Source organism: Mauremys reevesii, linkage group 2 (assembly GCF_016161935.1).
Source record: "Mauremys reevesii isolate NIE-2019 linkage group 2, ASM1616193v1, whole genome shotgun sequence".
Taxonomy (NCBI): domain Eukaryota; kingdom Metazoa; phylum Chordata; order Testudines; family Geoemydidae; genus Mauremys; species Mauremys reevesii.
The window spans coordinates 20,674,604-20,698,710 of NC_052624.1; the positions used below are offsets into that span (position 1 = coordinate 20,674,604).

Sequence of the window (24,107 nt, forward strand, 5' to 3'; positions counted from 1 at the left end):
AAATGTAATGGGAGAAAAACCCTCCCCCTGCTCCCTGCTGCCATCTAGCCACACTAGTCAGCTTCTTTTTGTAGGCCCTCAAAGAACATCTCTCCAAATCACCCACTTCCTACTCCAACAAAAAAGTGTTCTAGTATGGACTGCAGCGTGGGCACTGCAACAACCACGAACCTGTCTTGGAGGGTGAAGCCTGCCTATAGTCAGGGTGAGTCATTCCTCTCCTCCTAACATTCAGCGGTTCTCAAGAGTTTATTTTTCAATGTTCATATTTAAAAATATTAAAGCTTCGGTGGACAGCTGAATGTTACAGGAAGGGTGGAAACTCATGCTAATAATATGCAGATTCCACTCTGCAAAGCTGTTCCATAGGGGTTACAATATAGCCAGGACTGTACATGCTAGAACATTTAGTCAAAGCAGCGAAGGAGGTAATTAGAGGGGACTGCTTCTCAGAGATTTAGACAAAAACTAAAACAAGTATTTGTTGAAATGCGCTCTAAATCCATTTATTTGGCCTTTCAGAAGCTAACACTTACACTGGGCATTTTTTATTAAACATTTTCTGCAGATCACTTAAATACTAGGAGTACAACAGAAGTGCCTGACAAATTTCTAATGCTTTTTAAATTCACAGTATTATGTAGTTACATTACTATTTGCTGGGTCCTACTACTATAACAGGCAGTTGAAGTTGAAGAAAGTCATATATTCCATTGCACTACAGCAGTTGTGGATCATCCTGTAAAGTTAATCAGATAAAACCTGATTAAGAGCTAAGCCCACCTTTGTACATCACTTGTTTTGCCTCATCCTCCTTTAGCCATATATTGTCTAACTGACCTTAATGAAATATTTACTTCTACATACTCAATTTAAATGATTTTTTAAATTTCAAGCATTTACCCTGATATTACCACCTTTAATCACCTTGCATAATTCCGCTGTTATTATTATGCACCATTTTTGTATTGAATATACATGGCTGCATATAAACACTGCCCCATACTGTGGAACAAGATTTCATGTTACAATGAACTTATATATAAAGCAAATTTATATAGGGTTATTTATTTGCTTATTTTAAAGACAAAAATCCAGTTAATTAATATATACAAAATTGTTTATACTGCAACTTTACATAACACCATAAGAGCTCCAAAATGAGCAAGTTTGGTCTAATAAATATAATTTCTCAATGTACTTTTATTTGATAGGCTATAAGGGTCTGTCCTGTCACTTTATACTGCCATGTGAGTTTCTATCTTTTATAAGAACACAGAAAAATTATATTCCAGTGTTAAAGTTCTATATATTCCTAGAAACAAAAAGAAGAAATGAGCCTCGGGGCTAAATTTTCATCCTTCCAGTACCCTTGCTTGATTTACTCCTTACTGAAATATTTTCCATACGTATATTTATGCACCTCATACTTAATGCTACCTTTTATGTCTAGGTATGATGCGTGAATGATTTTACATATCATGCTTGCTATAATACTTAAGGTATTTTTAAATTTCCAACTTCATTACTTAGTCACAAAAAATGATCCTGTTTTTTGTTCATTAAACATAGCTTATTAGATTCCACTGTTCTATAGTGTTGGTATGTCAACACCATAATAAGACACATGTTATTTGTGAAAATTGTAATCTATTAAATATTAGTGTGTAGGTCAGATATAGAGTCTGAAATATGTAGCTACATCATATACAACATAGTATACATATATCTGAAGATACAAGACTGACAAGATGGTCAAATAGAAAACATGACTCCAGTGGAGTCCTTCAATCAGATCCTGTGCAAAAACAATTTGTTTTTGGCAGAATCAATTTGCAAATTATTTGTTAACGGGCAACTGACATGCATTTTTTTTTAAAAAGCTATATCAACGCATAAATCAGAGTAGAATCAGGCCTTTCAAACCACTGGGAATTTTACCATTGGCTTTAATAAGGGCAGGACCAAGCCATTATTAAGAATAAATTTTACAACAAAATATTTCAATAGCATTTTCTCTTATTTATCTGTCAAGACCAGCTATCTGAGCTCTGCCAAATCTAAGGACATCACGCCCCACTTGAACTGATAGTATTCAGTGTTTTTAATGTAAACAACTCTTACAAGATCACTAGACTCTTGAATGCAGACCTCAGGAAGTATAAGAGAATAAAATCATCCTTGATGTATCACTTTCTAGTACATATCTCAACTCAAGTTCCTTTACTTCACTCTCTGAGGAAGTAAATATGTTCTTCTGTGCTGCAGTGAAACAAAACTAAATACCCCTAAAAATTGTATCAGCATAATAAGAATAGAGCTTACTGAGGTCAGCATCATATATTTGAACTTGCGTGTTTAGCCTCAACCATAGTGATGTTGCATGGACCACTATCAGTGATGCAAAAAAAAAAAAATTATGTTCACTAGCAAAGTTCTCCAATTCATAACATAAAACAAGCAAATGACTTAACATCTCTTTGCACATCCCAGCATTCCCTACATAGCAGCCGTCACCAGCATACACTGTCATTACATTAATAAATTGCTCACTAACGGGAGCAGTGACAACTAAGATGTGCACTTAGCAGCACTGTTTGCAGGCTGCCCCCAATGCCTGTTTTTCTCTGGGTTGTGTCCCAAAGGCTTCAAAGTGCACAAGAAAAATCTGCTCAGTGTTGTGAACTAAATCAAAGAGTATTTGCTGAAGATTCCTAAGGAGCTTCTGCCCTAATGTCATGGAAGGAAGAGTGAGCTTACCCAATACAACATTTGCTTTCCAAAGAAGATCAAAGCAACAGGAACAACAAATGCAAACATGAGAGAGAGAGAGAAAGGGGAAATAAGGACCTCTCTTTAATGATCTCTGAACTCCTACACTAATTTAACCAGCTGCTATGCATATAATTGGATGAGAATATGAACAGTAGAAAAGGTACACAAAAATAGACGGTCTGTGTCTATGCATAAATTGTGTTTCATGTACATATAGCATTTGACAAGATATACTACTACAATTAAATCTGAAAAACTGCTTGACCACAGCCTTGCAAAACCAGGCTGCATCTTTTCTTTGCAAATGGATAAATTAAGTCTGAATAGCACATTTATCCTTCCAAGTGTTTGAACATTACTTTTTTTTTGTTTTAAGTATTATAATAGGGACTGGCAGAACAGCTAGTTAAAAGCGAGCTGTTTTCATTATATAACCTTCTAAAAATCAAGAATTGTAACTCAGACATTTCAAGTTTGTTTTGGGCTACTAACTGACAGGTTCTTGGAAGGTCAATTTTACCCCTAAATTTTAAATGGTTTGGAACTTTTTATTTAAAAAGGTAGTTCACACACACTACATATATAAGAATTATTCCTGCTAGGAAAAATAACTGATTCTTCATAGCAAAGCTACGTTTCATAACATTCATTCTGCCTCAGCGCCCTACGCTGCAGGCTACGTGCACAGCATGGCTATTACACAGACTTTGTGTAGTAAGATTTGCATTGTAACTGTCACAGATCTGATACAATATCAACAGACTGGATTGAATGCCAGCTCCCGCTACTAGCATCTTAGAAGGATAACAGTGTATATGTTTTTCCATTGACAATGCAGTTTGTCTATTTTCTCCCCATCTGGTATCATAGCATACAGACTACAAGGAGATCCCAAGTGTTGAAAGAACCCTTCTATGTCCACATGTAAAAATAAAGAATAAGAAGGGAGGAAAATCTTGAATTAATTAGGTTAAATCCATAATGGTTTTGTTAAGAATAGAAAAAAGTAGGTCAGTCGTGTTTATATGAAAATAGGACCCAACTAAAATTTTGACAAGTATTTGCATTAGAGTTCTTCCGACTTAAGACCTGACCATTGTTTTTACCAATTGATTTTCTCTCTGCACTTAATTGCACAAAAATTAAATCTGATGCCATTTAAGCTGCAAACAATAGTACATTATCAATCTGTAAATGCCTTAAACTTCAGCAGACATGTATTCTGAGTCTGCACCGACCAATATTAGATTATGTCACGTATTTATTAACACATGAGTAATTAAGTGGATAACTAGGCAATACTTTTAAATTGATAAAGTAAGAATAGTTTATATCTTGTGTCCAATTTTCAAACCAACTTTCTGAGGCTCTTTTCCTCCCCAAATATTAGCATGGCCTGCAGAGTTGCCTTTAGGAGTGCCAGTCAAGTTTAGGCAAAAAGGTAACTTAAGGCTTTTCCTGATATTTGTTTTGATGATGCAATGCAAAATTTCCATCCCTCAAATATTACAGATATGTCTTAGACTTAGTGGGATTCAATGCAAAATTTTATTTACTCTTAAAAGGACAGGGGCTCAATCTTGCTCCCATTTAAATCACTGGGATTTTGTCACAATTTCATTGGAAGGAGGATTAGGTGCTGCAAATACACCTTGCTAAATCACTGCTGGTTGAAAGTAGCACTAGAATCACCAAAACTGTCTGAATATTTCATTTGGCTCCCGTTCTGGGGGCTGCTCCTGCTGCCATTGAAGTCAGCAGCAAAACTCCCGTTGACTTCATTGAGAGAAAGATCAGGGTTTTAGGAATCACTGCATCTAGAGCCAAATCATGCTCCCCCCCCACCCCCCACCCCACATGACAGTAGTTCCACCAGAAACCAATGGGACTACTTAGGAAAATGAGGTTAGCAGGATTTAGTCAATGGCAAAGGATATCAATTTGATCTCAACACTGAAAAACTGAACATATTGTTAGCATTTTCATATTTTGTTTCACAAAGCAGATCCTTAGATCTTATTTGTAGCAAGTTTTTTTTTTAAATATAAAAATCTGGCAAGAAGAAATGAAGCGCACATTTCATTTAGTGTCTGGATTACAGATTCTTATTAAACAAACCAGAGCTCATTATAAAATCAATATCAACTTAACCACCATGCCCCCAAGAGAAATGGCAAAAAAGGTCACTCCAAAAAATTCAAACAATTTTCCTGCTGGAAGGGCACGATTTTAATTACAGATACTATTAATTAGAACTGTCACTGGGAAGACTGTCCTGTTAATTATCAGAAATTCAGTTTCAAGTCAGATTTTATAACCTGGAGGGCTTTTAGAAATACTAAGAATTATTTTATTCATGTTTAAGTGAAGAAAAAAAAAGATTGCCTAACTATTTTGAAGTCAATAGCAGGTTCCCTATTTTAAAACCTCTGCTCCTCCAAAACAAACCCCACACCTTACATTGACAAGGTCTTCTTGACTACAGGCAACAAAACTACTTTAGCAATTTGTCCATACTTTGTCTTGGAGGACATGGCTTCGCTTCACTGATAAGCGCTAGCTTGCAGGCTCGCTCTCTCCTTGATAAACCCGGACTTTGTACTAAAGTTTAAAGGTTTTTCTTTCAGAATTAGATTTTTTCCCCTTCCTTAGAACTAAAGGTGAAGCCATTCCATTGAAATGCTAATAGCTATGTATGTGTTTGAATTCACTAGTTCTTTATTGAAGAATTCTCTGGACTGCTTCCCACCTCTCTACACAGGAGGAAATCATCTTTAACATGATTACTGAAAGACTTCAGAACTTTTGAATGAATTTCTCTTTTAAAGACTTTTAGTCTCAAACTTCCAGCTATTGTAATTTACCAGAATATAGAAAGAGCACTGCTTAATCTTCAGTAGAACAGGAACAGAAAAATAAATGCAAGTAGCTTTAATTCAAAAGCACCAAATAGAATATATTTCATTTTTTCAAGTGCAGTGAACTAACAGTAAGGCAATAATGTCTATATAAAATAGCATTCCAAATGTTTGGGGGCACCAGACATGTAGTTGCAGGCAGTAACATCTACATTTTCAGATAGATAACTAACCAGGAACTAAACACTGATTATCCTAAAGAAACCTCAAAACTAAGCAGTTGTCTCTTAGCCAAACGCTTCAGAACCTGCATGCTCAATAGTCCCATTGACTTCTGATTTATTTCAGAAGATTCGCCTGAAATATCATTGCGTTACTTGGCACACATCTGCTTCTATTATGCTCATAGAAACAGTCCTGGGTTTACCTCCCCATCTATCAGCATTATATTTCACTTTATCTGAATAACGGCAGAAGGTGGCAACAGATCAGGTCAAAGGCTCCTTTCATATCAGACCCTGAAGAAGTCGATGATTCAAAGAGAGAGACATCTTCTGATAACTAACAGTGTAAGCCATTTCTCAGACCCAGTGAAGAGTTTGGCTCTGAACAAGGCGGGGGGGGGGGTTGTTTTTTTGGAGAGTTCCAATAGCGACTATTTTATGTTTCTAATTAGACGCACGTGTCCAGCAACTGCAAGAATTGGCTAAATTAATAGCCCACAGTGAAAAGCGGTTACAGTGTGTCTGCGGGGATATTACTATGGACGCTCTGAGCCAGCATTGTAAAAAAACAAAACCACCTCCTCAACTATGAATAACTGATCTCTCTCTCGGGGCTGATAAATAATCTGTTTAAGTGTGTGTGTGGGGGGGGGGGGGGAAATAAAAAGCAAGGGCTGGAGGCACCCCGGCCTTACCTGGTAAGCAGCAGTGGCATCTGAGCTGGTGTCAGTGCCCAAGGCGGACAGCTTCTCTTTCAGCCTGTGATGAGACTGATGGCGGAGGCAGTAGAGGACCCCAGAAGCAACGAGGACCCCAATAATGCAGGCAATGGAGAGAAGGGTGAGGATGATGAATTTGGTGGAGTCTTCATCTTCCGTGGCGCGGTGAGGGAGAAGCTTCAGTTTGCTTTTCTGTTGGAGAGAAAGAAGCAACGACTCAGCATTTGCTATAGAAACTTCAGAGACACGGAACTTGCCACTGGAGGGAGGGAAAAAACACTTTTAGCTCTGTGGGTTTACAATGATGCCAGGAAAACCACCACATGGCCACAGATGCAAAGTTTCAATCAAGCACCAACCACGCCAGGATGGAGGGAACCGGGCTCGGCAGAAACCAACGTGACCCACAAAGATGAAAGCATTATTTTTGGCGTGTTAATGTTAAGACCAAAAATAAAAAGGAGATTACATCCCTGTCTCCCATACCTTGTCTCATAACTCTGTAAACATTTGCATAGCTAATGGACTGAGAAAACGTCTTGCGAGCCTACCACAGGGTAGTCAGAAAAAATATTCCCAACAATAATCACTTCACGTCTGCAACAGTTGTCTGAATCGTAGACGACTTTCTTTCTGTTTGTTTGTTTGTAGTTAACCTGGGAGAAGAAATCCCTCCGATTAAATGACCAGTCATCCTGAAAACTGTTCGACTTGTTTTTAAAATAATAGTGGTCACAACCAGTTCTGAGTCCCACAAATCACCAACAGATATTTTAATTTTTATTTGTTGTTACTGTATATGGGGGAGGGTCGTTATAAACAAAGATCCATTTTTTCCCTCTACAGTGAAAAACAAAACTACAGAACAAAAAGTAGGTGCCTTAACTATGTCTTCTGTAGAAGAAAAAAAAAGTAACAATTCCAAAGTCCTCCAGATTTTTTTTTTTTGAAGCAATAGGAGAAAATCCTTCTGGTGCATTTCACTTGTCTCCATGTGCTAAAAAGTTGTACAATAATTTCCCCTCATTAGCTTCATTATAAGCTATATTAGCAACAATTAAAAAACGCAACATGAAAATGAAAAGACCAGGCACGCAAATTGCAGCAAGACTCATTTGGCCAGCATTCCCCTTTTCACAATTACCAGGGAAATGAATTGAAAAGCACGCCCCTGCCTCAGTCCTGGTTGCTACAAGATGAGAACAATTAGCAAACTCCTTTCCACCACCTAATTTCGCGTGGTAACAAAATGGATTTTTCCCCATGAATGCCTAGCCGGCCTATTCATTATCTCTCCTCTATTAGTAATTTTCTGCTCCGTATTCAGATAGCCAGCTCTTAATTTCCTCCTGTCTTGCAGTGTACACAGTGGCTCTTATGTCAGGCCCGGTCCATTTTTATCTTGTAATCATAAAGGCCACCAAAGCAATTATCGCTGGTCTTGACTGTAAAAGCTTGTCATTAATTAGCCTCCTTGCCTTCACAGTGCCGCGGATTAGCTGGAGCTGGGGCTGAGTTAATGGAAATGCAGGTTCAATAAGACTCCCAGATTTTCTTGCCTGGCTGCGCTGAGCAGAGGAGGATTGTTAGGTCCGTAAGCCCCGGGAGGTGGAGTGAGGGGGGTGGGAGCAGGAGCGGGTTGCAGTGCGTGTGCGGCTGCAAATCCCCCTCCCGCCAGCAGCGCTTTCACTGCGCGGCGGGTGCCGGCTTTCGCTCCCTCCGCTCCCGCCCGGCCGCAGCTGCTTCCTTCCCGGGAGAAGTCACTCCCGCGCCGGCCCCGCTGCCTGCCCCTCCTCCAGCCCAGCGGCGGCTCGGCACCGGCCTGCAGCGAGCCCAGCCTCGGTGCTGGGGGGCCACAGCCGCGCGCTCCTCCTCCTCCTCCTCCTCCAGCGCCTGATCCGCCGAGCGCGGCACCTGCTAGCGCTTCTCCACGGCCCCCAGCGCGGGGTCCCGCCCCTCCCCTGAGCCGCCGCCGCCGCCAGCCCGGCTCCCCGCGCGGCCTGGCTGCGCCAGCCGGAACCTCCCCCGCCCAGGCGGCCTCTCCCCTGCCGCGCTCGGGCCACCTCGCCCCGCTCCGGCGGGAGACGCGCCTCTGCCCCCGGCTTCTCGCAGGGGGCTTGCGGAGAGGAACGAGCCCCGGGCGGCGACAGGGGAGGGCGGCTCCAGGCCGAGGGACCCGATGCCCGCTCCGGGCGCTGGGAGTGAAAGGCTTCTCCGCCCTGCCCGGAGCATGTCGGCCAGCGGGGGAGAGGTCGGGCTCGGCAGCCCCCGGGCACGTTCCCGGGAGGGCCAGCCCGCCGCTCCTGCGCTACGGGCCAGCGACCTGCCGCGCCGCGCACTTTCACCTCCCATCACACAGCGAGATGGTTTTCCAGGCGGCCCGGCCCGGCCCTCAGCAAGGCCCGGGGCTCCGTGCAACGGCCACCGGAGTGCAACAGCCCTGGCAGCGCACCCCGCCAGCCCCGGGGCCCGCCAGCGCCCCAGCCGTGCGCTCTCCAGCAAGGGGCCACCTGCCAACTCTCGACTCTTCCCCCAAGAGAAACTCTGGCCAGCAAATGCCACCGTCTTAAAGAGCGGCGTGAGGAGCGCGCCCCGCACAGCGCAGCATCCAGGGACACGCAACGGCCAGGTCCCTTCTCTGCCCACGGCAGAATCGATCCCTACAGCTTGTTTGCCAATGCCCTGTCCAATTAGTTTTAAAAGTCTCCGCTATGTGCAGACGCACAGATCAGCCTGGCTACGTAGCCACTTAAAGGGACACCATCAACAAATCTAGTCGGTTAAGAAAAAAGAGTTAAAAGCACTTTCAGACACTGCCCGGAATCCCCGCCAGTTTCTGTGGTTTCATAATCACATTTTTAAACGATCTTCTCTCCTCTGTTGCTGTGTGAAAGACCCCCGCCCCAAACAACAGGGGAAAGGACTATACGGGAGAAAGATGAAAATAACCAGGCAAGGTGCTGTCAAATGGCTTAAGTAAACAAACTCAGAAGATGGACAGAAATATCTATCCCTTTTCTGCCTTTCTACGTGAAGGTGAAAAACAACGGACACCTTTAAAAAACAGTCGTATTTGTTTGTAATTGTTAATTTTGTATATTGGAGTAACACATTTCTAGCCCGCTCTGTGGGTCTGCGGATTTAGTTTTCAAATGCTCTGCTAATTTCCATTAAAATAAGCCAGGGCTTGAAATCAAACGGAAGAGTACACTATATCTGCGCCAAGGCATATCTTTCAAATATGCACGGAGATTTCTCTACTAGAAGCATGAACAAGGCACAAGGGCTATGTATGCTTCTAAAGAATCACATTGGTGAATATCATTTCAAAGCGGATGATGTAAAACCTCCTCGGTATCAGTTGGGACGGATCCAATTACACGGCACTGGCCCATCTGAAATATTCTGCAATTAAAGGGGTCAAATAAAAATCACAGGAACCTCGAGGCTTTAAGAAACCTGGCCATACTGATCCTTTCCACCGGGGAGTCTTGCTTAAAAATGCAGGCGTCGCTGTTGTCCATTTACTTGGATTTGGGGGTGGGATGGAAGCGTCCATTACTCTGTCATAATTTCTATCTACTTAAATTCCTTAAGCGTCACCTCTCGGGCGGCTCCTTAAAGGAGAAAGTCATTGAGCCAAATCTTGCTCGCCTTTCCCACACGAGTAATGCCTTGATTTCAAGGGGGGCTATTCTCCTAGGGCGAGAACGAGATTTGGTCCAGAGCTGCTTCTCCCCAGTCACCTCAATGCCAACGTTTCTCCTTTCGGTATGTTGCAGTTCCGGCTGGCATTGCTTTAACCCCGAGAGACCTGGGCTTTGCTCTCTCTCCTGCGGTCGCTGTTCTCCCCAGAAACTAACGCGAATAAGAGCTACAACGCAGGAGAGCAGAGATGCAGACACCGCTTTCGCTGCAATGTTCCCATCCAAACACCCGACGGTCACCAGGCTCTAAATGCCCGATCTCGCTCACCCTGAAGTCACTTGCTGCTCCCCTACTGGGATCATGAGCGGCCCCCGGATTATCCGAAAAATTAAGTTTATAGCATTGAAAGTGAGAGAGCCCAAACTCCTCGATCCGGAGCGCGGTGTAGCACGGGGGAGGGGAGGGAGAGCCACTGTCTGGCTGTTGGAGAGGCAAGTGCTGTTAGACACCATCCTTTAGCCATCCTTCACAATAAGGAGTGAGCGTCACTACAACGCAGACTGTTGGAGACGACACACGGGCCTAGCAGAATTAGAAGGTTTACCAACTTTGAAGTTTAAAACGCGCTAAAGTGAAATCGCATATACAAGGAAAGGAAAGAATGAGCTGAGTCGGGCCATCCGTTTACAAACTAAACTAAGCTCCCCCTGGCAGTTACAGAAAACCCAGGGAGAGCTTTGTTTCCAAACTGATGGCAGGACGAGGCCCAATATTAGCAAGTTCTTGTCTTAAGAACACTTAACTAATCCTCTGCTGATAGGTTTGCTTTTCTAGCAGCATGGCTCTGCAAAGGACACCAATTCATATTTAGTGATTTCTTAAAAATATACAAATAAATGATTTCTGATCCCCAGACAATGTGACTCGGTAAAATAAGTGCAAGTTGTCTTTTTTGCTTTGTGAGTTTTCTGACTAAAGGTTCAGTTATAAATGATGATCCTGAATTTGACTCCATCTCATACCCTCCCACCAACTCAGCTCCCATCAGCCAGGAACTTAGAATTTCCCAGTTTGACTAAACCCCTGGATTTTTCTCTGAGATTCTGCAACCAGGCCTCAGCCCGGAACAGAACGTCTTGTCAGTCTTGACTTCAAATTGAAAGAAAAAATATTTAAATATTTATGAATTTGACATTTACAGTCAGATGTCCTTTAAAGCAGGACACCTCTCTCCCTCCGCCAGTTCACTTTACTATGGCCTATGTGCTGTGGGGGGTGAGGAGGAGGGAAAACAATGGCTGTTTCATAACAAGAAAACCAAATAAATACTCTTTTCTTTCAAGGCTTAACAAATCAACTGATTATAGAGGTTAGCCATCATTAAATAAATATTAATCCCAGACACATGTAACTATGGATTATCAGAAGAATCTATATAACTGGAGTACACAGGATATTACTTCTGAAAGATTTTTCTCCTTGGAAAATATTGTAATATTATAGAATCAGTGGTATATGAAAACAACTGATGGTTTAGGAAGTTAGTTTAAATACAAGCATTTTTGAGATTATATCCACTGTACTCATGCTTTTCAATGGTTATGGTCCATGCTTTAAATGCTATAAAAGCAGGTATGCATTTTGTCTTAGAACAACATTAGTCCTACTATTTAGATTTAAATCAAAAATATTTTAACTGCATCATTTGTATAGGCTTTTCTAAGAGAAAAAAGGCGCTTAGGACCTGAACCTTTGTGAATTTTTTTTTTTGCTGGTAAACTCACTGGATTATCCACCACACACTTGATATAAATTCAAAAATGTACAGGCATATTTAAAATATACTGCTATACAACACTAACATAATCAAAACACAACATATTACTCTATTATCTAAGGATGCAGCCAGATAGTTATTTGTATCTGTAAGTCTTTATATTTCAAACACAGCGAATGTTTGTAAATATTTAATGTACAGTTTCATGTACATAAGTTCCCATGCCTATGTTTGGAATGTGGGGGAAACGCTCTGAAGCGACAGAGTATGGCTCATACCTGGTGATGTAAACCTTCCAGATATAGCAACACCATTATAATTTATTTATTTATTGCTTCAGGGTAGAAGGCCAGATTGTGAGGTCCTTACTTGACCAAAACTCTCACTGAAGTTAATGGGATTTTTGTTCTAATTAAAGACGACAGAATTTGGGCTACAGTTTGCCAATCTCAAAAGTTATTTCTAGGTTGAGATAATACCTATTAGTCTGCCAATTATTCTGTTTTTCTGATAGTTTGAAAGAAAAGTATTCATTAACATTCATTTTACAAAAATATAACATACTATATATTTCCTGGAAAACTCTGAATTCTTTAGATGGAGTCTTTAAAATTTGAGCATTGCGTCTAGGTTATATATATTAAACAATTCATTTCTGAGCATAAATAAAAATGAAAAACAAACTACTTCATAAGCAAGGGCAACTTTAGAATATGATTTGTCTTAAAATATTACAAAGTTAAAAATTTGAGTGCTGTTTTTAATTTGGAATTCACTACAGAATCTAATAAATGAGAGAAGTGAGGTGGAAATAATCACGTATTAATTCTCTGCATTACAAAATCTTTTCAGGAGCTATTATCAGAGCAAGAGGCATTGTGGTTTGGATTCAGGGTGGGAGAAATCCTTTGTGCAACTGAAAGCTATTGTTCCTCTGTGCAGATGAAATTGTACTTGCAAATCTGCCATTCGTGGGGGGGGGGGGGAAGGCAAGGTGCTTTGGCAGAAGAAAAGAATTATCCAAGAAAATAATTATTCTTAACAATAAACTTTCCTGAAATCAAATTTAGGTTCAGCGGTTTCAAGAAAGGATCTATTGCTAAGATTTTCAGGAACTGACATTAAAATAAAACAGACAATTAGAGATTTTTTATTTATCATCTTTTTAATACTGGCAACATAATGAGGGAGAATGTCTGTTGGTTCAAAGAAATCTGAAATTCAGAACTGATTTTTAGTAAATTCCCCATGTAAGCTGGTTGGGGTGCAGTTTGAGAAACGTGTTAAGTTTTGCTAAGTAGAAGAAAACAGAGATGAACAACTCTAAAACAGAACAAACATGGCGACCCTCCTAAAAATATACTTGCAGGAAATTTTCACAAGATATTTGACTTCAGTAAAAACAAGACTCAACACCACCACCACAAAGGATAACGATTCTCTTTCCTCTTTTTTGTTGGCTCTTGCTTGTCCCATTTACACTTGCACTCAGAAGCAGTTAAATCAGAATAGCAAGGCCTGATGGTTTACATTTTCCATGCAAACAGTGTTGTTTACTTTGGATACCACAACTCAAAGCTCTATAATAGACTGTATTTGTTGGTGTTTTAAGGTACTCTTCTTCAGTGTTGGCAAGAGATTTGTAGATAAAGACTCAGCTCTCCTCTCATCCGACCCTCCCCTCTACCACTCCTCTAAAAAGTCCTACTTGCTGCTAGGATATTGCTTTAACATCACTTTCAGCAGATGTCAGTTCATCACCTGAAACGGGGTCAATTTAACGCTTTGACTTGGGGGACTGAGATCGGATGGGAAGGTACTTTTTTCTTCTTTTAGGCTCTACATAGGAGTCGGAAAGATTAGACAAAATCGACAAACACAAAAGGCAGATGGATTTCTGGGAACTCCAGCTTATTCAAATCACTGAGAAAGGTCACTGCAAAGACCACAGATCTATTCATTTGAAGGAGCACAATGATCCTTCCTCAACCTTCAACACCACAAAGCACTCTGGAGCTTCTCTATACCTTTTAGTGGGATTAATATCCCGAACAATGACTGAATAAAATCAAGAATTCCGCGAGTTCAAAGATCCCTTGATCAATGGCAGATACTTTCCTCTCCTTTCTTAAAGGCAATACACAGAAGTGAAGTTTTTGGTTAGATTTAAAAACACACACTGTAGTTTGTATTCTACTATGCAATGTGATGCTATTTTAATGTAAGAGATGTCAAAATACCCAAAATAAGTTTGTGGAATGGAAGACAGTGTTGAGAAAAGTGAAATTTGGAGAGCTTCAATATTTGCTTTAAGTGAGTGACACAAAAACTGCAACAGAGTTTAGGCGTTGTTGAAGTAAGAAGTGACTAGAATGTTGTAAAGATAACCAGGAAATTGAACGGAATACATGTTTGTATAGAATGTGCCTATACAAGATACTATGATTTGCACACTTTGTCTCAGAGATGCCAACAATGTAAATAACGAAGAGGAAGTGAAAGAAGTGGAATAAAGGAAAGAGGAATGTGTCCAAACTTTAGTCCCCATTCTATAAGGACTTGACTAACTAAGAAGCAAATGGGAAAAGACAGAAGCACTGGGTGCAGTGACTGGAAAATTTAACTCCCCTCCTTGTGCTTTCCACACAGAGTAGAACAGATAAATACAGGGATTTATGCAATATGTCCCAGGTAGGGTTGTCAGAGCCAGAACCAAAAGGATGCTCAGCCATAGCTGAACTCAATACAATACGTTCAACAAGAACATAAGAAGAAATCTCAGACTTTGCCAACGCTGAACTAATGCTGATTTTGAAGGCATCTCTAGTTTAGGAATTAAACGGAATGCCTCTTTTGAATGTCAACAGGAGATACTGTCTATGGATCCCACACTGTCAATATACAGGGCGCCGTTGGAATAATTTTATTGTGGCAATGGCCCATCCCACAAGGTATCAGGTAACCATATATAGTTTTAGATGACAAAAATAAAAATGAAAATCTACAACAAAAAGACCAACTGAACATCCGATCCATTGCTGCACGATTTGCAGCAACTTTTGGTTCTATTAGCTATAGATTTGAAAAGCATTCCATTCATTTTCAAAAAAAGGCTTTCCTCGATTTTTGACACAAAGAGAGAGGCACAAACTTGAAGTGGTTAATGTAAGGAGCAGGAATGGAAAGTAAGTGTCCTTCATCCAATAGGCTCTGAGAGAGTGGTGCTGGTGGTGGGGGAGGAAGGCAGCCAACAAATCGGAGTGGTCACCCTTCCAAACTCTCCAATTTAACTGCAAACACGCTCAACCAGAAAATCCAAATGGAGAAGAGGAAAAGACCTCTTGACAAGGGGTGGGGGGAGGATTTTAAACAATGAGCAAACAGAGTAGACGGCAAAGTCGCAGCATCCACTCTTTTTTTCTTTTAACTTTCGAGCTCTTAAAAATATCACACAGAAACAATACGTGTCACAAGGATGAATCACGTACCCCGCCGTGCTACAGTTACAGAAAGTGGCTTTCAGCCTGCGGTAAAACCCCGCCATGGCATTGCCCTTTGCCACCCTACCCCAGTAACTGGCTGGGTTGTAGCCGAGCGAGGAACTCCAACAGGGCTCTGGCCGGCCGTCCCAATCAGGCAGGCAGCTTGCAGCACAGCTCCCAGCCTGTTTCCAGACCCGGAGCCAACGGCGTCTATCGGTTTGGATAAAAAGACGTTCCCCCCAAAGCCTCCCCTCCCGGTCCCCCCTCCACAAACACTAACCACACACATAACCCCCCCGACCACCTCAGGTTCAGCCCAAGCCGGGGCAGCTTTCGCCCAGGGACAGCTCAGACTGTCTTTTACCTGATGCCATTGTGCGCTCAGGGCTGGAGAAGGCTGCGGAGGGCTCCTGTCCTGGAGGACTAACGCGCACCACCTGGGCGAGCAATCCTTCTTCTTTGCCAAACTTCTCCATCTCCCCCCACCCCCTCCTCACCAGACACAAAGGCTCGCGGAGAGCCGGGCTCGCCGCTGTGCCAGGGCGGCTCGGCTGCAGCCTGCCCCAGCCCCCACGAGCGGCAGGCGGTGGAAGAGGACGGGCGCCGTGGCTGTCCCCGCGGAGCTGTCCATCACCGTAGGGCGCTAGGCGTGTGCGAGAGATTCCGGAGCGCCCGGGCTCTGCCCCTCCTTATATTCGCCCGCTCGCAGCCCCTGTCGGCTGCAGCACATGGCCCATCCACCGGTTACTATAGCGATGCCTCCTCTCCACATGTTGCTGACAGCAATTGGCTAAGGAGGCCTGGGCCGTTAATAAACCCTTCGCCGGAGTGAGACTATGAATGGACATTGGCTTTGTCACTCATTTGTAAAGCTGCTTGGGGTTTCTGCTCCCCCCCGCAATATTTTTTGTGCCACTCTTGCAAGATGGAAGCGGAGGGGAGAACAATGAGGGAGCAACCAAAAAAAAAAATTAACGCCAAGGAAAAACTAAAGATCATTTGCATGAAAATAACGCAAAGAAATTTGCATCGTCTCCTCTTGCAAAGACTTTTCCCTAGGGACCCCCCCCACTAAATAATAAAATAATAATTATTTAATAATTAATAAAGCACAACCACAAACAAAAAGAAATTCACTCAAACTTGGGTTGTATAAGGTCGTCCCAATATGATGCATCTAAATATTTTGCATTAAAAAGATAGCTTTAGTAAACTGTAATACTTAAAAAAATCTTAGTTTATCATGAATTTTAAGCTTAGGCTTCTCCCCACTTTAGCAAAACTGTTTGGACAAATAACTCTAGGGCCAGTGTGTTTGTAGAACTCTTACCTAATAAAACATGAATTATTATATTATTTATAATAATAAAGGCACTTAATTATTCATAACTAGAGGCGGGAGCCCTCTTGTGCTAGGGGCTGTACAAACACGCAGTAAAAGGGCATTGTAGAAAGGACAAAGGATATTGTTTAGAGAACTATTAACTTATTTGTTCACTCAGTACTCTGCCAACTTGGCTAGTTACACTGTTTTTTGGGAGGTATCCAAAAGCATAAAAAATGACACTCCCCAAATGTTACTGGCCTAATCTCCACTCCAGTAGGCTTAGTAGGGAGACGCCTAGGTTAAACTGAACATCTGTTTGCAGAGTGCGCTTGAAAGCCCCACAGCTGCAGCAAACAGGAGAAGAAAGAAGCTCGGGGAAAAGGGGATCTTGTCAGATGCAGCTGACAAGTCTTTGGGAGGCCTCTTTAGTCTCTCCTGCTCTCGAAACCCGAAGGTCCCCTCCCGCCTCCCCTCCTCCATTGTTTCCCCCTTGCTACGACAGCTGGAGATGGCAGGCCCAAGCAGGGCCAAGCGAGTCCTTCCCTAACGACCCCTCCTCTCCCCCTTTCGTGGGGCCCCCAGCTGCAGGAGGAGGCAGCCGGGCCTCGTCCCTACCGCCCCTGTAGCGCTGCCTTCTCCCGTGGTGGACCCAGCTGCAGAGGCCAGAGACCCGCCTGCTACGCACAGCCCCACCGAGAGGCTCCTTTCGCTGCGCCTCCCCAGCCAGAGGGAAGCACATCCTGAGCTTTCCCCACTTCCTTCACCGTCACAAATCTCTGCCCTGAGTTCTTCCAATGAAACCATCGCAGGATTCCCCCCACAGCCACAGCCCCCCGAGGCCAGCCGCGTAGAGCGGGTTCGGGATGTGGGGTCGGGTGCTCCCGCGCCCAGCTACGCTTCGCGGGGGGTGGGGGCGAGGAAGGAGGGCTCCCACCGGGACAGTCTGAACGAGGCTGCGTGTGTCTCACTGAAACAGACAAACCCTTCCCCGCCCGAGAGAGGGTTTCCATTACTCGGGAACGGGGAGCCAGGGCGATTGAGCTGTCCCCGCCCTCCCCTCCGTCACACTGGGCAGCTGTGCGGAGCCGAACTCACAAGCACCAATATCTGTTCCTCAGCACAAATGCCCCCCCCGTGTGTTCACACACACATGAATATATACACACCCCGCACCCTGAAGCCAGCACGGGCTCCCCGCGCCCCCCTCCCCACCCAGGCGCTGTGGAAACGCGAGTCGCTCCGCTTCTCTCTGCGGCACGTGGGGCTGAGGCGGCGATGACGCCACCAGCAGCGAGCGGGGGGGGGGAGGGGGGCGGAGAACAGGAAGGCGATGATGCCGCTCGGAACGAGCTCCCCTAGCAACGGGGGCCGGTTCGGTTCGCCCCGCCCCGCCCCGCCGCCGGGAAGAGCGGGGCGCTGGGGGGCGGGGCCCTGCACGGGGAGGGGGTCACGCCTCGGTGCCCTGCCTGGGGAGAGCGACCGCCTCGGAGGGAGCGGGACGAAGAACCTGCCCGGGCCAGGATCGCTCAAGCCTCCCGCCCGGGCAGAGGCAGCTGGGCTGGGGGGGGGGTGTCCCGGCCGCCCTGCTCAGGCGGAGGAGGGAGGTCAGAGGCAGCGCAGCTCGGGGCATCGCTGCCTCGCTCCGGGGAGCTGCGCCGGGAAGCCCCCGCCTGGCTTCCCCGGCCCTTTGCAGGGCTGTGTCCACACAGCCCCAGAGGGAGGGAGTGGGCCGCAAGCAGCTACATTCACCCCCTTCACCCGCGCTGTGACCTTTCCACTCGTGCCTGTGGGGAGGGGAAGGGAAGCAGACCTGGTTTAGTCAGTGGGAGATCGGTTTGATGGGGGAGGGGAAGGAGAACAGACCGGATTCTGTTAATGGGGGATCAGGTTTGGCTGGGAAGTAGAAGCGAAGCAGACCAGGTTTAGTCAGTGAAGGGATCGGGTTTGGTGGGGAGGGGAAGGGAAGCAGACCGGGTTCGGTCAGTGAAGGGACTGGGTTTGGTGGGGAGCGGAAGGGAAGCAGACCGGTTCGGTCAGTGAAGGGACTGGGTTTGATGGGGAGGGGAAGGGAAGCAGACCGGGTTTGGGCAGTGAAGGGATCGGGGCAGATGGGGAGGGGAAGGGAAGCAGACCGGGTTTGGGCAGTGAAGGGATCGGGGCAGATGGGGAGGGGAAGGGAAGCAGACCGGGTTTGGGCAGTGAAGGGATCGGGGTTGATGGGGAGGGGAAGGAGAACAACCGGATTCTGTTAATGGGGGATCGGGTTTGGCTGGGAAGTAGAAGGGAAGCAGACTGAGTTTGGTCAGTGAAGGGATCGGGTTTGATGGGAAATAGAAGGGAAGCAGACTGGGTTCGATCAGTGCGGGATTGGGTTTGATGGGGAAGAGAAGGGAACCAGACCGGGTTCGATCAGTGAAGGGATCAGGGTTGATGGGGGAGGGGAAGGAGAACAGACCGAGTTCGGTTAATGGGGGATCGGGTTTGATGGGAAGTAGAAGGGAAGCAGACTGGGTTCGATCAGTGAAGGGATTGGGTTTGATGGGGAGGTGAAGGGAAGCAGACTGGGTTCGATCAGTGAAGGGATCGGGGTTGATGAGGAGGAGAAGGGAAGCAGACAGGGTCTGGGTGTGGAGCGGGGAGAGGGGGCAAGCTGGGGTTGGCCTGGTTGCAAGGTAGGATTCAAAGAGCCACAAGGTGAAATGGACGCTCTCCTCCCCAGTCCCTGGCATGCAGCAACGGGCCAAGTGCAATTGCAACAGGGCAATGGGAGTGTCGCTTGCTTTGCCTTCATGAGTCTGTCCTGCGCCCGGGCTGGGGAGTTCCAAGGCTGGGCTCTCGCGCCGGGACGGGGGTGTGGGGCAGGACTGCGAGGCAGAGTGCGTGGCCCTCACGCCAAAGCAGGGTCGTGAGGGTAGAAAGCTGGGGCACAGGGAGGTGGGTTAAGGCAGCTTAGCCCCTTCACATGAGAGAGCCCGCAGAGCTGCCAGCCACGGCCTCCCTCTCTTCTCCCCCCAGGTAGCAGAGCCTCTCCCTGGAAATACTGCAGCCCGCTCTCCGAACATGCCATGTGCAAGCCGGCCCCGGCCTGCACAGCACTGACAGCACAGCTCATCCCCAGCGGGGGTCTTACACTTCCCGCCGCAAGCTGCTCCACTCTAATTCTGGCTGCTGTGCAATCTACGAGACAGAGGAGCTATTACCGTAATGTACCAACACAGCAATATCTGTACAATTATCGATTCACAATCAAAGGACTTCGCTGGCTTTCTAAATGGCAGGAGAGCAATTCATTGGGAGCGTGGTTCTTATCATATACTTCCTCCCTACAGTCTGCGATCTGCAGCCAGCGTCTTGATTGTTATCCGCTCTTAGCCACTAAGCAAAGAAAGCAAACAAAATAAGAAGGCAAACCATGTCTCCACAAGCACTATCATCACCACATGGACAGTTCATTTCAACCCCTAGGACATTTGGAAAAGTATCATTTTAGATGACTACACTAAGGTTGGGTACCATTTTCAGAAAGAATGCACACACGCGTTCATTTTTAGATGTAAGGTTACTGTGTATATTTACAGAACATGACTTTTTTGGCAATAGTATTTTCAGGAAGGGCAAGAGGGTAGCCACAGTGACTATTTCAACCTGACCATCACTACACAATGGAAAATGCTTAGATTTCCAAAGATGAATGCAAACCCATTTACCTATCGCCTACAGATACATTTTTAGCACACATTACACATTCATATTTTGTTAATATGTGTCTTGAACACGACATTTTTAGTCTTCTCCTATCATTATATTGTTCTGGTAATATTGTCATAGCATACACGATTGGCTCACTAACCTATATTTTTTAAACTCAGAGATAAACGGACCTGTCAAGAGACTTCATTAAAAGGACATATTTGTGTTGTGCAAATTGATCCTTTTAGTGAACTGTCTCAGAAACTGATAAAGAATTCTGTTAGCATTGTAGCTTATTTTCCTTATTTACAAATCCTTTAATTGTTGTTTGTAGGAAAAATATTGCATATTTTCAGAATCATTAGACAATACATTATTTGAACACAAAATTAACTTGGTAATAGTATCATGAAAGAAATGGGTATCTTAAAAATATTTATTTGAATTATTTTATTTTTTCAAATAATGACATCTTTGGACTTAATTTCACAATAAACTAGTTTATATGATTCCCATTATTTCTTTGACATAGAAGAATGTTAAGCATGAGGCAAAACATAATTGAGAGGTATGTTATATAGATTTAATACTTTTTATGTAGAATAAATAATGAACGTAATATTCATTTAAAACGATGTTTTGTCAGATATAATAAACATAATAAAAACATGTTCAGTCTATGATATATAAATTATCTAAACAATTTAAATAGTTTTAAATGATTTCCATGTATGATGCAAAGCTGTTTTTAAGGCATGTTCAGCAGTTATTTGTAAAACTTAATGTTCTGTGATAAAATCTCATTTTTGATTTAAGGAACCCAGAACTGCCATATAAGATATTGAAGTGATTTAAATATACTAAATTATCTGAGAAAATGTATTTTTAAACAAGGTGAAAGAATGACATCAGCAATAGTTTTCTCACTAAACATTATTTCTTGTTTGCCTGGAATGAACTTAATTTCTAAGTGAAAAACAAATATATTTGAGACACAGTCTCTATTTTTATTAAATGAAACAAATACTAATATTTTGAAAGGTAATGCAGGCTAATAGTCATTCAAATTCAAGAGCTGTATTTGAAATATTTCTATATTCAAAACAGTCAGGATCTCAAATTTAAATATGAACATTTTGGTTACATAAATCCACTAAAGTTACAGAACAAAAAATTATGTTTAGAAACAGCAACATCTAACATTCCATAATATTAATAGTTGATTACTATATTTTTAAAATTTCATTAAAATGTTTCTTAACTTTTCATGACTTCTATTACCATAAATCTCATTACAATGCTATATTTTAGATTTTATTATATACTAGTGAAAATGCACACATGAGGTTTTGTATTAAGTAAACTTCTCTCTCCCTAAAGGAAGTCTGATAGTGCATTAACAAAACAACAAATGAAAATAAATGATGCTCTATCTTTATTTAAAAGTTTTGTCTAACATTCTTTGGAGCCTTGTTATTTAAATGCAAATCCTAGTATGCTGCATAGGCTTTTCAAAGATATTTTCTGTCCCTGAGGATTTTAGGATGAATCAAAGTTGAATTTCATTCATTCCCAGGAACAAAAATTCTCTTCCAAATATTTGTTTCAGCTTCCTATGCATCATGTACAACTCAATTCTTCAAAGTAAGTAATGTTTACCTTACTTTGACACATGTACATGCTAAGACGAAGATAGATACTCTCTGGAATTAAAACATTAAGTCTCCAGGAGAGAAAAGTCCATTTCCAAATTATGTTCCTAGGATTAGTTTTTAATTCACACTTTTAAGCACCATAATTTAGTGAATTTTAGACACTATACTAGTAGAACAAAAAGTATCTCTCTTCTTTTCCCTTGTGCTTTGAAGAGCTGCACAAAGACACTTCCCATACCCAACAAACTCCAGAGCTCTTACCTTAACATTAAAAATATGATTTGATTTTGGCTAAACTTTGAATCTAATTAATCTATTTTATGTTTTTCAAACAATCCACTCAGTTCAACCTGGATATTCTACTTCAGAAACAGTTAAAAAAATCATTAAGAGGCTATTTTACACCCCCTGCCCTTTTAATTTAATGGAATTAATATAATTTCAACAAACAAAACAGCTTTTATGGCTTCATCTGAGCAAACAAACTTGGATACAAATTTCAATAATGATTAGTTCACTCTCAAAAACTGTGTTCACATTGGGGTTTTTGTTTGTTTGTTTTTAAAACATTAAAAGATGAGAACATTTTTTTCCTTAGCGAAGACTGAAATCAGCCTGCCTGAAAAAGGCCAAGTCAACGCTAAAGCACATTGACACTGTCCCTTTGAAAGCAGCATTATGATAATAAATAGTTTGTAGAGATGGTCAGTGGTATAAACCTTGCTGCCTTTATAGATATTTTTAAACAAGTGCAGGTTCTCTTTTTTGTTGATGTTGTTTGCGTGTTTTGTATCATGCTTTTCAAAAATAAGCACAAAAAGCCCATTGGCTATCTTTGATCCATTATGTATAATGGGAACAGATCCACAGAAAAAAAATCCAAGGTAAACTGCTAGATCATGCTTTAAATATTCAGCCTAATAAAAGACAGCATAATGCCTTAGACCTGCATCTGATCACCTTTCAGGAGCAAGGCCACATGGTAAGACAATGCGGTGGTCTTGTTAGTAGTGGCGATGCTCACAAGAAAAATGGAAAGTGAACAGTTCAAGAGCGATTCTCTCCTACAAATGGCTATGCAGTATTATTAATTGGAGACAGAATGGAATATAAGAAATGCATACAAATACTCATTTACTGCATAATTAGGGGTCATGGTGGATGTTATAATAATATGCCATTTATAAGCTTTCAACCCAGTTTGAATTCTTTTGTAATTTCAGGCCCAATCCTGCACACACTCCCTCTCGGGTAGTTCTTTATAAGTCAATGGGACTAATCAGAACACGCAACAATAAGTGTTTGTAAGATCAAGTCTTATGGTAGGAGGATCAGTATTCCAAGAAAATGTTCATATATCTGAAATTGTAATTACATAATAATTAGCTTTAAACTCACAAATTTAAATTAAAAATAAAAGATATTTAAATTTAAAAAGTGTGCTTAAGTTTCAAAATGTGACTTTAAACTTCAATATATTGAAAGTCTGATTTAGCTTTATTAAAAAAAAAACAAATCAAAACAAACAAAAAAACCCTGCCCAGAACCTGTTCAGCAGTGAAATTTGGAGGGGAAAGTGTAGATAAATAATTTTGTGTTGTTCTTTTGTGTTACAACTGAACATGTCTGTCATTGAAACTCCAAACTTATTAGGATATATTTGGAAAATATTTGTACATAGTATGGAAGTAATGTAACTGCAAAGAATGAAGGCAGATGCTAAGTACCAGTATTCTATGGCTTAACACATAACTTCTATTAAAGGACTATCATAGTAATAAAATGTTACTTAAAATTATACTGTGTGGTTCAATATTTATTCTCTTCCGGACTTCCAAATAAACTTGTTAGGCTTACAAATGAAAAAATATGTTTCTAACAGCCAACACTGCAAATTCAGTCTGAAATTTGCAAATCAAGATGTGTTCTTTCTGTGTCTTACATCATTACCA

General features: G+C 42.6%; 1 protein-coding gene across 2 annotated transcripts in view; it reads right to left on the bottom strand.

The window, feature by feature from the left end:
• Nucleotides 1–24,107, bottom strand: part of PTPRN2 (protein tyrosine phosphatase receptor type N2) — a 940,168-nt gene that overhangs the window by 111,830 nt on the left and 804,231 nt on the right. For both annotated transcript variants that reach the window (XM_039523677.1, XM_039523678.1), the window contains one exon: nucleotides 6,553–6,768. In XM_039523677.1, the coding sequence (XP_039379611.1) occupies nucleotides 6,553–6,768 (216 nt within the window). The remainder of the gene's footprint in view (nucleotides 1–6,552; nucleotides 6,769–24,107) is intronic.